Below are 16,393 nucleotides of genomic sequence, written 5' to 3'. Positions count from 1 at the left end.
TTTAAATTTAACATTTAAATGGTAATCTTAAAATGTTAAAAATAAAAATATGGAGAAAGAACTGCAGAAATGAACTGTTTTATTTTTGTACACTCCACAGGAGGGGATGACTGTACATGTTTAGAAAGCAAGGCTACTGTTTCATTTTTTATTTTTTTAAAATCTCGATTGCAAATGATGTGCAACTCAGTCAACAGCTACATTCAGGAACAAACTCGCCTCATGCACATCGCACATCAAAAATTAAAAGACTGCACATGGAGATGCCCAATGGGAGATTGAAAGCTGTTGTCAAAAAAGAAAATACAGGAAAAAAGGTGCACAAGAGAAATTATACACAAAAAAATTACCAATGTACATAATGCAAAGTCAGGCAACTAAATCCTCTGAGGATAACAAGTAGCTGTGGTATTTACAGAGTGTTCTGAATAAAAGAACAGTATTAAACTCCCATTATACAATATGCAGCACGACTGCATCACTTTTTTTAAACATGTATTTGTCACGTTACATCTTCAAAATGGAGATTACTTTCTCCCTTCAGTTGAACACAGACCTGAATTTAAGATTGGAATTTAAAAAAAATTGAGATTGTAACAGTCACTGAAATACACTTCTTCCATTCTTGCGCCTCAACATCAGGGAACTCACAGCATCAGGTGTAAAATAAAAACTCTTTGCAGCACCGTGGATTAAACTCCGCTGTGTGGGTAAGATAATAGCTAGCCTAGAATGGTTATATATAAAATTAGATAAATAAAATTTTCTACTCCAGGATATTACAGTATACATGTGAGAAGCTGGCACGTGGAATGTGTGCCTACACAAACTCTCCCCACCCTATCAATACCCTTTCCTCCATGCCTTTATTTTGACGCTACAAACGCTTTCATTTTCATTTTTAAAAAAGTCTTACTGCACATGACTAGTTTATTTAAAATAAACTGGAGGAAAAAAGCCTAAACAATATTTATCTGAATTATAAGCTTAAAATGTACCTTACCAATAGGTACACAATTCTTAACTCTTACTTTGTTTTTGTACAGGATTTTGTACAGTATGAAGGAAGTTCTAGTAAATGATAGCATAGGCCCAATAATCCACAGAACTCAAGGTCCATAATTTACAGATGCTTACGCCTCACTTGCTCCATATGCTGGTGGCATATACGGAGGCACGAGTTATACACCCGGGCAAACATCTCCCAGATGATCAAAGTTTACATCCATTGTCTAATATGTGCTTGATTGCGTTCTTACATTTGCACTTTGGACCTGTGGAGGTTGGTACTGGCCTATCCCAGTATTTCGGTAGTGCTGAGAACTTGATGCCGTGGGAATCTTAGCTGCAGAGTGAAGCGGTTGCCCTGACCCTGTTGGGCTTAAGGTCCATGATCCTGATTGTGATGGCCTTGCAGTCTGTGAAACAGTACAGTTTATGGTGCTTGGAGCTGGGGTAAACGTTGAGTCAGTTATGTTTTTTGTGGTGCTTTGTAGTGGGCTAGCAGCAATAGGAGTACACCCAGAATTAGTCTTTTGTTGAGTGCTACTCATTGTGTGTAAGACACTCCCAGAATGCTGCTGACCACTGTAGTATCCAGAATTCCCAACGTACTGGACCACAGAGGTATCAACGGATGTCGAATGAACTGGGCTTGAGTAGAGAGTGGAGAGAGGAGCTGTTGTTAGGCTGGAATCTATCTGATGTTGGGATCCACTCTGCCCCACTGCATGGGATGGAGATCGATAGATATGTCCTTGTGGGAGAGTCACGGAAACACTCGAGGAGCTGTGCGTTCTGTAGGGAGACAAGCTTTGCTGTGGAAGTATGTGTGATTCAGGGACAACTCCATCAGACTGTGCCTGTAGAAGCTGATTAAAATTAATTAATGTAACAAAAAACATTATGCACCTATTATAAATACATTTAAAATAAATACTCCTTATATAATTCAAAAACAATTAAAAGAAAGCATGTTCATTTGAAAATCCAAATGATCCAACCTTATCCTTTATTAACATTTTCAATGTTAAAACAGAAAACAAAGATTTTTTCAAGTATCACATGATCTTCCCAACATTGAAAACGCAGAGCTTGAATCTTGGAATAATTTGGAGTGAAGGAGAGATTAAGTACAAAGGGGACAGATGTGATGTGTACAAATGCATAATGTGGCCAATCATTCATCATATCCAAGGGCATTTTGTTATTTGTACAAGGAAATTGAGTCAACAGAAAAGAAAACAAGGCTGAAAGCACACTCTCACAGTACAAAACAAAGTACAGCGATTCCGGTTAATTTGCTCATCACTTAATTGGTGCAGCCACTTATTTGGGACAACCCTTATAGCGTCAGATGCATGTACTTGTGTGGCCGTTAAACAACGCTGTGTTTAGAGCAAACAGTTTTTCCAAAAGCATCAGTTGGTGTGTGAAAAAATATGATTTTTGTCACTGATAGTTGGCAAGAAATAAACAGCAAGACAATTCGGAACTATTTTGCTTATTTTGGTTTCAATCATTCAGGCTTGGAGATACCAGCAACAGCTGGGAGTGAAAATGAAATTACTTCACTACTTCAAGTTAGGAACTACAAAGAATTTTGAAGCTATCAATAATCATCTTGAATTTGATAATCAAAATTGAGGATGCAATTGCCGACAGCATTATATGAAGGCAGTCTATTATCTACAATAAGTGTCTGTGTTGATTTTGTTCATTTATAGTTGATCCCACTGTACACTGGATGAATTTGTCCACTGATAACGATTAGGAACGAAAAAAAGTTTTATAGTACTGTAGTAGTATTGATAGCATTCTAACTTGTTCCGTATGTCATTTAAATACCTACAGTGGCATACAAAAGTTTGGGCACCCCGGTCAAAATTTCTGTTACTATGAATAGCTAAGCAAGTAAAAGATGATCTGATTTCAAAAAGGCATAAGGTTTCTTTAATATTTTAAGCAAGATTACTTTTTTATTTCCATCTTTTACAGTTTCAAAATAACAAAAAAGGAAAAGGGCCCGAAGCAAAAGTTTGGGCACCCTGCATGGTCAGTAGTTAGTAACAATGCCCTTTGGCAAGCATCACAGCTTGTAAACCCTTTTTGTAGCCAGCTAAGAGTCTTTCAATTCCTGCTTGGGGGATTTTTGCCCATTCTTCCTTGCAAAAGGCTTCTAGTTCTGTGTGTTTCTTGGGCCGTCTTGCATGCACTACTCTTTGAGGCCTATCCACAGATTTTTGATGATGTTTAGGTCGGGGGACTGTGAGGGCCATGGCAAAACCTTCAGCTTGCGCCTCGAGGTAGTCCATTGTGGATTTTGAGGTGTGTTTAGGATCATTATCCTGTTGTAGAAGCCATCCTCTTTTCATATTCAGCATTTTTTTTACAGATGGTGTGATGTTTGCTTCCAGAATTTGCTGGTATTTAACTGAATTCATTCTTCACTCTACCAGTGAAATGTTCCCCATGCCACTGGCTGCAACACAAGCCCAAAACATGATCGATCCATCCCTGTGCTTAACAGTTGGAGAGGTGTTCTTTTCATGAAATTCTGCACCCTTTTTTCTCCAAACATACCTTTGCTCATTGCAGCCAAAAAGTTCTATTTTAACTTCATCAGTTCACAGGACTTGTTTCCAAAATGCAGCAGGATTGTTTAGATTTTAACTGATGAAGTTGAAATAGACAACTAACCATTTAGAAATAAATGCTACCTTTAGAGAATTTTACTCTAAACTTTATAGTTCTAAATCTCCTAAAGATAATACTGTAATGAATAATTTCTTAGATCAATTAAATATCCCTACACTTTCTGATGATAACCGAAAACAGTTGGATCAACTTATCTCTTATGAGGAAATTGCCGAGGTTATATGTTCATTGCACTCGGGGAAGGTTTGGGGTCCCGACAATTTTTCTGGAGAATTTTATAAGGCTTTTTCCTCATTGCTTATACCTCATTTACATTTAGTCCTTTCGGACTCCTTTAAGTTGGGTAGGTTGCCACAATCATTTTATGCAGTTTCTATTTCGCTTATTCTTAAAAAGAGTAAGAACCCAACTGAATGTTCATCATATAGATCAATTTCCTTACTTAATGTTGACACTAAAATCCCATCTAAAGTTCTGGCTCGTAAGACTGAAAATATTTTACCATCTATTATCTCTGACGATCAGACTGGATTTATTAAAAATTGATATTCCCATTTTAATATTCATCACTTATTAAATGTACTCTCCTTCTAAAGAGATATCTGAATGTGTGATATCCTTAGATGCTGAAAAAGTCTTCGATTGGGTTGAATGGAATTACTTACTTTAAACCTTAGAAAAATTTAATTTTGGGCCCGATTTTATTCAATGGATCAAATTACTTTATTTATCTCCCTCTGTTCGGGTTCTTACTAACTCTCAGAATTCCAAAGCATTTAAGCTTCAACGTGGAACTAGACAAGGTCGTCCCTTGAGCCCTTTGCTTTTTGATCTGCCTTTAGGTCATCTTTTACTCACTTAGCTATTTCACACAGGGGTGCCCAAACTTCTGCATGCTACTGTAATTTGTTATTCAGTTTCAAGAGTAGTAGTTTGTCTTTTGATACCTTAACTATTTCCATGAAACTTTGGCTAACTGGCCCAAGATGTATTGGTCCAAATATGTCCAAATTAACTGGAATCCACTGTACTTGGATACACTTATGAAAATTATCATCCAAGAATACTGTTGGGAGTGTGAAGCAGGTACTGGAAGATCACAAAATGCTGGCTGTAAGTGTAGCAAGTGTCAATTACTGTAATTTCACAGTATCAAGGGCTTCTCTGCAACTGTATACAATGATCAACAGCAAACTGGACTTCGCTGAAAATGACCAGGATACGAAGCAAGCAACTACCCAAGTTCAAAAGAGAGGAGGACTTCACACAGAACCAGAAATAATGGGAATTTCAATGTGGTCAACAAAAGGGTTATTGGTAAACTCTACCTATATGGGTTTCAGCTATCTGGAGTAGGTGATAAGGGATACAGAAAGAAGAAGAGTGAGACCAAGACAGGAAAGACAAAGATTCTCTATAGCTTTGCTCAATAATAATCTGACAGAATTAGCTTTGTGTAGGAAGGCTTCCTCACCTGATGATTATATCTGGAAGGACTGTGACCATATCTCTGTGGACTGTGAATTGGGGAATTTTTGCTGCGTACAAGGCCATGTGTCTCTGATCCTTCACCATCTGTGGAATCTGAAAACGTAGCATTAAAAGAGATGTCACTGGTAGCAAAAGGGAAGTACCACCTGCCCCAACATTATATGAATTAAGCACGAACTGCAACCAAAAATGTTCTACCTAAACATCATTACAATCATCACTTTCTTTTCTAGTGCTTTGGATACTATGCTAAAATGATCCCTTCTGAAGTGGTTGGTTGGTGAGGTGGTGGTGCATGCATTACCTTCAGATTGCCACATGTAGCTTATGCCTTTTGAATGTGCTGCGATGCCAGATGCTAAACCTTTGAAGAAGCTATCCATAAGTTCTATCACTGACATTACTGAAACAGTATTTAACATTAATCTTCACTTTGCATCACCTCTCTACCACAGTCGCTGTTAATCATTTATGGAAATGTGAGCTGATTAATGCTGTGCAGTGAGCTTTCTGATCTGCAGTTAAGACCTTAAAGATGGTGCACAAAAACACCAGGTTTGATACATTGCCCCTTTCACTTAGCATGATCTTCTGGAGTTGTTTATCTAGAATTCAAATAAATTAGCAATATGGTAAGTGTACATGGATTTTAAAGGCAACAGTGCTAAATGCCTACAAATAATAGATACAGCCCAGTCCATCATGGGTAAAGCCCTTCCCACCATAGAGCACATCGACATGGAGCGCTGTCGCAGGAAAGCAGCACCCGTCATCAAGGATCTGCACTATCCAGGCCAGGGTTTTTTCTCACTGCAGCCATCAGGAAGAAACAGGAGCCCCAGTACCCACACCATCAAGTTCAGGAAGAATTATTATCCTTCAACCATCAGGCCCCTGAACCAGAGTTGCTAACTTTTATTTATTTATTTAATGAGCTACAACATGGAATACACCCTTCCAGCTGTGCCACAGAGCAAACACTGATTTAGCCCTAGCCTAATCACGGGACAATTGACAACGACCAATTAACCTATTAACCAGTAGGTCTTTGGACTGTGGGAGGAAACCAGAGCACCCAGAGGAAACACTTGGTTCTCACCAGCTGTATATGTAGTTTTCTATTGATTCTATTGTGTTTCTTTGTATTTAATGTGAATGCCTGTAAGGAAATGAATCAGAGAGCAGTATCTGATATACTATGATAATAAATTTACTTTTGAACTTTTGAATTGGAAAGTATGCAAGACAGGATTAATTACATGATTCTAAGGGGAATTGATGTGAATTACTTTGCAGAGTAATGATAGTTGTGATACTTCATTTAGTATTCAGGAGGCATTCCTGGAACATGGCACAAAAGGAATCGGCGCTAAAAGGGATGAGTATAGCATCACAATTATTGAAAAGTGTGTTACTTACAGCACTAGGGTGATGAATAATGGGTTATGAATCAGGCACTGAATTGCTCCATGACACAGTAGAGAATGCCTTTGACAGTTGGTGCTGGTTGAGCTGGGTGTGCAGAGATATGGAATCCAAGGCTGTATCATAACTGCACAGAGAACATGTCTATTGCTGGGACTGGCAGTAAAATTGCCCCGTGTGTACTGTTCCGATCCTACAATCTCTCACATAACCTTCTGCAGGATGTGATGCAAGCTGTTCCATTTCTCTTCAGTTCTCCAAAGCTTGGAGATTTCTTTACGCTAACGAGTTCAACTGAGTGGCTGGACTGGAAGGTTAAGAGCATTACACCCAATTTGTATTCCATGGATTAGTGCTAACTGGGGGACCAGCACATTCAATATCTAATCTATGTCAACAATCTGACAATGACATTAGGAGCCAAAGATATTTTAATCAGTTATAACCTAGATATAGTGCAGATATCAAGGGAAACTTTTAACAGCCACATCATAAGTGAAACTAACATTTAGTTAAATTTTGATCTTGGACAACAATCAAAACTACAATATAGGAGGTGCATCTACTGAAGTTGCAATGTGTATTTCTTTAATGACTGACGATAACTTAGCAGTGAAAAAATGCTCAAAAGAACACACAAGCTTCAGACAACACTAAACTACATTTTTGAACTTTAGAATCAATTCCAAACGAGTTCATAATTTCATACCTGCATCTTTGTCCCTAACTGAGTCCACTGAACTGGTTTCTATTCTCCTCAGAACACGGTCCAATGTGCTTCGCTCATCTCCTGTTCGTTTCATACTTCCGATTTCCACTCTCCGAAGAACACGTTCCAACATTCCCCGATCTTCTCGCAATCGTTCTACTGATGTAGGAACCATCCTGAAATAAACACACAACCACATTAAAAAAATGCTTCTTTCCTATGTAACTACTTCGTTTATCTGTCCCTTCTGATAAAGAAAAGCCTCATGCTTGATCCTCTGCTTGCATTTGTTTCCCGTGTTGTTACTTAAGTGGAGTAACCGATCTTTAGGCCTTAATAATCTAAAATTTGGCTTCAAAAAATAGATACTGAAGCCTCACTCTTAGAAAATAATGTTCATCTTTTTCAAACTCACTATAAAGAGTGCAGCTTTGTAATGTCACTGATGATTAGTGCTATATAAAATCAGTGGGGGAAAAATAAAAGTTATAGAATAATGTATTTCATAGAACATAGAATACTACAGACCCGTCAGCCAATCCTTTAATCTATTTCAAGATCAATCTAACCTTTCCCTTGCACATAGCTCTCCACTTCAGATATTCAAAGAGTAAATAGTAAAGGGGAGGCATGAATGGATATCGGACTGCTGGAAAATGATGTTGGAGAGGTAGTAATGGGGTTAAATAAATGGCAGATGAACTTGAGAACTATTTTGCATCAAACTTCACTGCGGAAGACACTGGCAGAAATTCCAGTGTGTCAGGGAGCAGAAATGTATGAAGTTGCTATTACTAAGGAGAATGTGGTTGGGAAGCTGAAAGATCTTAAGGTAGATAAGTCACCTGGACCAGATGAACTACACCCCAGGGTTCTGAAAGAGGTAGCTGAAGAGATTATAGAGGCTTTGTAATGATCTTTCAAGAATCACTAGATTCTGGAATGGGTCTGGAGGACTGGAAAATCGCAAATGTCACTTCACTCTTTGAGGGTGGCAGAAGAAAGGATATTACAGGCTGGTTAGCCCAACTTCAGTGGTTAGGAAGATGTTGGAGTTCATTATTAACTATGAGGTTTCAGGGTGCATGGAGGCACATGAGAATGTAGGCCAAAGTCAGCGTGGTTTCCTTTCGGGCAAATTGCATGACAATCTATTGGAATTCTTTGAGGAAAAACAGGCAAGATAGACAAAGGAGAGTCAGTGGGTGCTGTTTACTTGGATTTTCACAAGTCCTTTGACAAAGTGCCATATATTTGCTCAACAAGAGCCCTTGATATTACAGAAAATATACTAGCATGGATAGATGATTGGCTGACTAACAGTAGGCAGAGTGGGAATAAAGGGGGGCCTTTTCGGGTCGGTTTCCACTGATGAATGGTCTTTCCTATAGATCGGTATCGAGACCACTTCTTTTCACGTTACATATTAATGATTTGGATGAGAGAACTGATGGCTTTGTGGCCAGGTTTGTGGACATTTGAGAATCAGAAGTGGAGAAGGTCAGTAACTTTAAATTCCTGGGTGTCACTATTTCAGAGGACCTGTCCTGGGCCCATCACATAAATATTATTGCAAAGAAAGCACCTTGACTTCCTCAGGAGTTTGTGGAGATTTGGCATGTCGTCGAAAACCCTGGCAAACCTCTATGTGTGTGGAAAGGTTGCTGACCGGCTGCACTGCATTACCTTTAAATGGAAAATCCTACAAAAGATAGTGGATTCCACCCAGAACATCACTAGGAATACCCTCCAAACCATTGAGTACATCTACATGAAACGTTGCCATAGAAAAGCAACATCAACCATCAAAGATCCTCACTATCCAGGACAAGCTCTTTTCTCGCTGCTGCCATCAGGTGGAAGGTACGGGTGTCTCAGGACTCGCACCACCAGGTTCAAAAACAGTTACTACCCCTCAAAAATCAGGCTGAAGAACAAAAGCTACACTCATTTAAGGACTCTTATATTGTTATTTCATGCTTATTATCTATTGCTATTTATTTATATTTGCATTGACACTGTGTTTACAGTTACTGATCTATAGATTTGCTAAGTATGCCTGCTAAGTATGATAAAACTTATTAACTCCTGTCTGAGGAACGACTGGGATCCGCTCCAAGTTGCCACCCATCACAAAAGATCAACAGCTCATTAGCTCTTCACTCAACCTTGGAATACCTCGACAGTGAAGATGCATACATCAGGATGATCTTCATCCACTATAGCTCTGCATTAAACAATTATCATCTCAAAACTACTAAATAAGCTCCAAGAACTAGCTCCCAATACCTCCTTTTGCAACTGGATCCTCGATTTCTTCACTTACTGATTCAGATAGGCAACAACTTGTTCCACAATTACCATCAGCACAGGTGCACCACAAGGCTGTGTGCTTAGTCTTCTGCTCTACTTGCTTTATACTTGTGTGATGCCAAGTACAACTCAAATGCAATATTGAAGCTTGCTGATGACACCACTGTTGATGGCCGAACCAAAGATGGTGATGAATCAGCATATAAGAAGGAGATTGAAAGTCTGGCTGAATGGTGCTACAACAGCAATCCCTAAATGTCAGCAAGATGAAGCTGATTATTGACTGCAGGAGGAGGAAACCAGAGGTCCATGAGTTGGTCCTCATCAGGGTATCAGCAACTTTAAATTCCACAGCATTTTCATTTCAGAGGATCTGTCCTGGTTCCAGCATATAATTTCCATTACAAAGAAGGCACAGCAACAACTCTACTTTCTTAGAATATTGCGAACATCCAGCATATCATCTAAGATTTTGCTAAGCTTCTGCAGATCCATGGAGTGCATACTGACTGGTTGAATCATGGCCTTGTATGGAAACACCAAGGCCATTGAATGGAAATACCTACAAAAAGTAGTGGATATAGCTCGGTTCATCATGGCTACAGCCCTTCTCAACGCTGAGCACACTTACAAAGAGTGCAGATGCAGGAAACCAGCACTCATCTTCAAGGTCCCCAACCTTCCAGGCTATGCTCTGTTCTCGTTAGTGCCATCAGGGAGATGGCACAGGAACCTCAGACTCCACAACACCAGGTTCAGGAACAGTTATTTCCCCATAACCATCAAGCTTTTGAACCAGAGGGGATAACTCACTCACCCCAACACTGAAATGGTTCCAAAACCTATGGACTCACTTTCAAGGACAGTACAACTCCAATTCTTGATATTTATTGCTTATTTATATTATTATTGGGTTTTTTTTCTCTTTTTTTATTTGAACAGTTTGTCTTTTGTATATTGGTTGCTTGTCCATTTTTGCTGTGTGTTTTTTCATCTACTCTGTGTTACTTTGTATTATTGTGAATGCCCACAAGGAAGTTAATCTCAATGTAGTGTTTCATACATGTACTTTAATAATTTAAGTATTTTGAACTTTAAGCTTCAACCCAGCTGTGCTTCACTCTTTATCTCCTGCATTACAGACAAAGAACAAGTACTAGAACAGCAGCCAGATATTATATGATGTGTACTCTAGCCACAATTCAAGAGGTTTCAAGTTTGTGACAAGCTAATTTTCTGAGGCCAAGTAGTATTAAAATTTAGGCCTTTTTAAAATTTAGGCATTATCAGGCCTCACAGTACATGACTAAGGAAAAGAAAACTCAATGATGCTGAATTAATGCCTTCAAGAAAATATGGGAGAACAATGGAGTTAAATAAGCAATTTAGGGAAATTGTGAACAGAATTAGAATAGTAATTTAATGGAAATATGGTTTCCATTACCATGTGCTCACAATCAGAAAATGACAGACTCCAACACGAGGTAAAAACCCAGCATCACACAGATTTCAATTCAGCTATTTAAAATACAATCTTTATTCTTTCCCTCTGATAAAGTTCTTGACTTCAATTGATTAATATACTCACCATCTCGTGCTCATGCTGTTCCTACTTTTATTGCTAGCTGCAGCAGACAGAGTTGTATTCTTGTTGCTACCAGGATCCGTAGGACTGACCTCCTCTATCTGAGGTACTGAAGGGTGCACTGGTGACGAGAAACCGCTTGGGGGTGATGACGATCTATGGGATGACCTAGATATTGCAGTGGAATCACCATTGGTTGCCGATTGTGTACAAGTGCCGTCGCTACCTCGTCTGGTTGGAGTGCCCATATTGCTGGGTGCTTTGGAAGGATCTGAGCTGAGGCTGTCTGACTTGGAGCTGCTTTCCCTTGCTTCTTGCTGACGTTTTCTGTATTCCAGCAAAGATACCTTGAAGGAAAACACAACACAAGTCCTAAGAACCTTCATTCTATTTTTATATTTTAAAAAGTGAATGGTGGGAATATTTTCAGGGAAGTGCAAATGGCTTACTTGTGCAGCTAAGCAAATTTTCTCAAATACACAAGGAAAAACTGAATGGCTAAATAATACTCCTGATACAAGCTAAAATTTTAGTACCATTCAGTGCTGCACTGAACGAGAGGTTCTGTGTTAAAATTCAAAATGTATGGTCCCAACTATCTTTGCTTGTGTTTTACATGGATGTGAAAGGACTCTGCTACAACCTTCCTTAAACCACCAGTATCAGTCACAAATTGTCTCTTTTTTATACTTCCATTTGGACAGTGATGGGGTAGAAAAAAAAATTAGGAGACCAGCAGCTTAGAGATGAGAATGGGAAGATGGAGAGTTAGCTACAATGGAAAATCAATATGCTTGAATAATGAAGGGATGGTGGATGGGCAATGGGTTGGGGGGAGGTGAATTGCTGGCAACGGACATGGCAATTGCAAAGCTCCTTCCCTCCCTGCACACAAACCTTCCTTTTCCACCCCCTCCCAACCCGCCCATACCAGGGCCTTCTGCCAAGCTCAAAACTTGTCTGATGTTTCCACTTAGCAATTCCCTTTTAAGTTTGGCATGCACTTTGCTGGTTTTCTTTATGCCTTTTCCAATGTGTCTGCATTTTTTTCCTGTTCATGCCAACTTCAGCAAGGGGTTTAGTGTATACAAGCATATCTAGATGTTAAAAAAATGAAATTAGAATTCTAGCTCTTTCCAGTGGGAATTCATATTGCTATTTGGGCTTTATGAATTGGAAGGCATTTCATACATCGTGCAGTCTTACAATTTCCTCTCCGAGAAAGAGCCAAAACCAGTACAAACAACATATTCATCTCAGATGGCCAGAAAATTATTTAGTTCCAGAGACATTCCATTTTTTTCTCTGCTAATTTACTGTGTCCATTTTTTCAGTTATCTCAGCCACTGAAATGGCAAGCAGTTTGATTGATAAACGGGTAAACAACAAATTCATGTTTGTAGAGATACAACAGTCACCAGCATTAGCACTTTCCTGTACTAAATACTCAATGATTTTAAAATACCAAGAGTATTTCTCCTTTCTGGGAAAGGGGAGAACACTGTTACTGAATCATTACAGTCGGCCCTCTTTATCTGCGGGGGAATTGGTTCCGAAACCCCCGCGAATACCAAAAAAGGCGGATGCTCAAGTCCCTTATTTAACCTGTCTCAGTGCGGTGGTCTTTAAGACCCAGCGGAACCCCGGACTTTATTTAACATGCCTCAGTGCAGTGGACATTAGGACCTGGCGGTGCCACTCTGAATCCACAGTGTTTCTGTTCATGAAAATAATCACGATCACTATTGAAAATAAGGTGGAAGTAATAAAGCCATCAGAAAGAGGTGAAACGCCATCGGTCATTGGAAAAGCATTAGGCTACAGTCGGTCAACGATCGGAACAATTTTAATGGAGCATTTGAAAAGGCCCTGCCCTGATTAATTTTTGAAATACGTATGTTTCTTAAGTGTTTTATATGCATAGGAAGGTAAAATATGTATTATAAACTAAGAAAAACCTTTGACTAACTGACGCTAAATAATACTGGATGTTCCTGTTCCGACTTCAAATCCGACTTAAAGATGGACTCAGGAATGAAACTCATTCATAACCCAAGGTCTGCCTGTACTTTTAAGTCATTTCTAGATTACTTATAATACCTAATACAATGTAAGTGTTATGTAAATAGTTGTTATACTGTATTGTTTAGGGAATAATGACAAGAAAAAATAGTCTGGACATGCTCAAACAATGAGTGCTGAAGAGAGAACTTCCGGGTTTTCCCCATCCACGGATGGTTGAATCCACGCATGCGGAATCTGCGGATAAGGAGGGCTGACTGTACTAGTTTTTGTCTTAAAAAAGCTCATCTGTGCAATTACCTTCCTCTCAGGGTGGACTATGCTGCCATTATGATTTGTTATCTTGAATCTTGAGTATGTCCTATCCTTCTCCCTCTGCTAAAACTCTGCGTTAATAATTCTGCATTGACTATTCTTTTTCTTCCTCAACTACAAGTAAATTGTTCTTAATATTAAAACTCAAGGCTATGTTTTATGCTCCTGTGCTTGCCACCCTATGATTTTTTTTAAGAGTAGAAAGGGAAGAAAGTCATTCTTTGCAATATCTAAAGGACAAATATTGGGCTTGATCTTGTTATAGTAAGCTGTTTGCATCATATGACATCTTATGTTTATATATTGCCTTTCATGAAACAGATCAAAAGTTTTCATAGAAATATAATTAAACAATACTTCATAGCAAATGATGCACAGAGGAGGAAGAGAACAGAGAGCAATTGTTCCAGCATTAGGGAAATGACATGTAGGACTAAGAATGATGAGTTCTTCCACTCAGAGGGTCTTTGACCTGTGGAATTTTCCATTACAGAATGCTCTGGAGATAAGTCATTGAATATATTTGAGGAAATGGATAGATTTCTAGGCCCAAAAGACATCAAGGAATATGGGGATGGATTGGAAAATGGGATATTGAGACCAACAGTCATAATTGTATTGAATGCAGGAACAAGCTGAAAGGAGTGAGTGGGCTATTTCTGCTTTATTTTCTAGCTTGTGTGATCAAAGCTTGTTTGGAGGGCTGTTTCTGAAGAGCATCTTAATGTTGGAGAAGCAGTTAAAATTAAGAAGGGAATTCAAATGCTTAGAGCCTAGGTAGTAAAGCTGTAGTCATCATTGGATGAGCAACTAAAATGTTAAGGTTACAGCACTGTGTTTGGTAATAATGTCACTTGCTCTGATGTACAATAAATACTGAATGACTTACATTTTCACTTGAGACTGACAGCATTAGAATTTCCCAACAATATTTAAATTAACAGTAAAGGACCACTTTATCTTAACATTCTTCAGGTTTTCTGTAAAATTGAGTTTTACAGCAAATTAATATGCTGTTTTGAACTTTTTTTGTTCTAAAACTGCAATAATTTTTCTTACCAGTAAAAGTTAGACTGCATTTTCCGTTACATTGCTCATTAATGTATAATATCCTTAGTGTAGAAAAAAAGTGAATGTTATGGTAGTGCAAGGTGAAAAACCAATGTCCAGTGTTTCCTCAGTTAGTTTATCAGCTTTTTGGTCATTACCTCAAGTGTTGGATACTCTATCCCTATAATATTCAGACTTCCAAAGATAAACCATATCTAATCTTTAAGTTTTTATTCTTTATTCTTAACATTCCAATCTTATCTTAATAATTACTTTTCTATGTAAATTGCATCCTCATTTAGCCTTTGAAAACATTAAATAACTTATGTTTGCTCTTGAATTTTAAATAATATGCCTCAAAAACATGACCCACAAATGGCTGAGAGACTAGTGTAGGGGGCAGGGCTTTGGGTTCCTGGATCATTGGGATGTCTTCTGGGGGAGGTATGACTTGTACAAAAAGCACAGGTTACACCTGAACCCAAAGGGGTCCAACATCCTAGCAGGCAGGTTTAATAGAGCTGTTAGGGAGGGTTTAAACTAATTTGGTAGGGGGATGGGAACCGAAGTGATAGGCCTGAAGAAGGGGAATACAGAAAAAAATCAAAGCTAGCATGTAACGATGAGAGAAAGGTCAGGCAGGAGATGAGGCATAATCACAGCCAGTGGGATGAGTTACAGGGCAATAGAGGCATGATACAGTTAAAATAGAAAGCTACAAAATACTGGACTGAAAGTGTTGTATTTGAATACACACAGCATAAGAAATAAATCGGACAATCCTGAAATTCAGCTAAAGATTGGCAAGTATGACATTGTGGCCATCTCTGAAACTTGGCTAAGGGGTGGCTGTCATTGGGAATTGAATGTCCAAGGATATACAGTGCATTGTAAAGATAGGTTAGTAGATTAGAGGGGGTGTTGTGGCCCTGTGTATAAGAAATAATACTAAATCATTAGAAAGGAATGATATAGGATTGGAAGGTGCAGAGTCTCTAGGGTTGAGTTAAAAAATGGCAAAGGTAAAAGGACCCTACAAATTATAGCAGGAGACAGAAAAGGTGTGTCAGAAAGGCAATGTCATGGTAATCGTTGGGGATTTTAACATGAAAGTGGATTGGGAAAACCAGGCCAGTATTGGACCTCAAGAGAGAGAATTTGTAGAATGTCTAAGGGATGGCTTTTTAGAACAGCTTGTCATTGAGCCCATGAGGGGGATTGGCTGTGCTGGATTGGGTGTTGAGCAATGATCCGGAGGTGATAAAAGAGCTTAAGGTTATGGAACCCTTTGGGAACAGTGATCATAATATGATCGAGTTCACTTTGAAATTTCAGAAGGAGAAACTAAATTCCAATGACACGAGATGGGAACTGGCCAAGATTGACTGAAAAGAGACACTAGCAGGAAGGGAAGGAGAGCAGAGCAGCAATGAAGTTTCTGTGAAAAATGTGGGAAGTGCAAGACAGATAAATTCCAAATGTGAAGAAATTTTCGAACGGAAGGAGGACACTACCATGCCTGACAAGACAGAGCCAAAGTAAAAGGAAAAGAGAGGGCATACAAGGAAGCCAAAGCTAGTGGGAAGAAAGAGGATTGGGAAGCTTTTAAAACCTTGCAGAAGGAAAACTAAGGTCATGAGGAAGGAAAAGATGAATTATGAAAGGAAGCTGACAACTAATATCAAAGAAGATACTAAAGGCATTTTTAAGCAAATAAAGGGTAAAAGAGAGTTGAGGGTAGATACAGGACCAATAGAAAATGGCGCTGGAGATATTGTAATGAGAGACGCTGATACGGCAGAGGAACTGAATGCGTATTTTGCATC

General features: G+C 38.9%; 1 protein-coding gene across 8 annotated transcripts in view; it reads right to left on the bottom strand.

Annotated features, from left to right (window-relative positions):
* Positions 1 to 62: 62 nt before the first annotated feature.
* The window catches only part of setd5 (SET domain containing 5), a 211,297-nt gene continuing 194,966 nt past the window's right edge, over positions 63 to 16,393 (bottom strand). For 7 of the 8 annotated variants that reach the window (XM_073072850.1, XM_073072843.1, XM_073072846.1 and 4 more), the window contains 4 exons: positions 11,184 to 11,527; positions 7,283 to 7,458; positions 5,132 to 5,241; positions 63 to 1,871 (listed from right to left, as the gene is read on the bottom strand). In XM_073072850.1, coding sequence (XP_072928951.1) covers positions 1,233 to 1,871; positions 5,132 to 5,241; positions 7,283 to 7,458; positions 11,184 to 11,527 — 1,269 coding nt within the window. In that variant the 3' untranslated portion in view covers positions 63 to 1,232. The remainder of the gene's footprint in view (positions 1,872 to 5,131; positions 5,242 to 7,282; positions 7,459 to 11,183; positions 11,528 to 16,393) is intronic. The other variant, XM_073072849.1, reaches the window with a different exon arrangement.

This window comes from Hemitrygon akajei, chromosome 19 (genome assembly GCF_048418815.1).
Source record: "Hemitrygon akajei chromosome 19, sHemAka1.3, whole genome shotgun sequence".
Classification (NCBI taxonomy): Eukaryota; Metazoa; Chordata; class Chondrichthyes; order Myliobatiformes; family Dasyatidae; genus Hemitrygon; species Hemitrygon akajei.
This window is presented reverse-complemented; position numbering and strand designations above follow the sequence as displayed.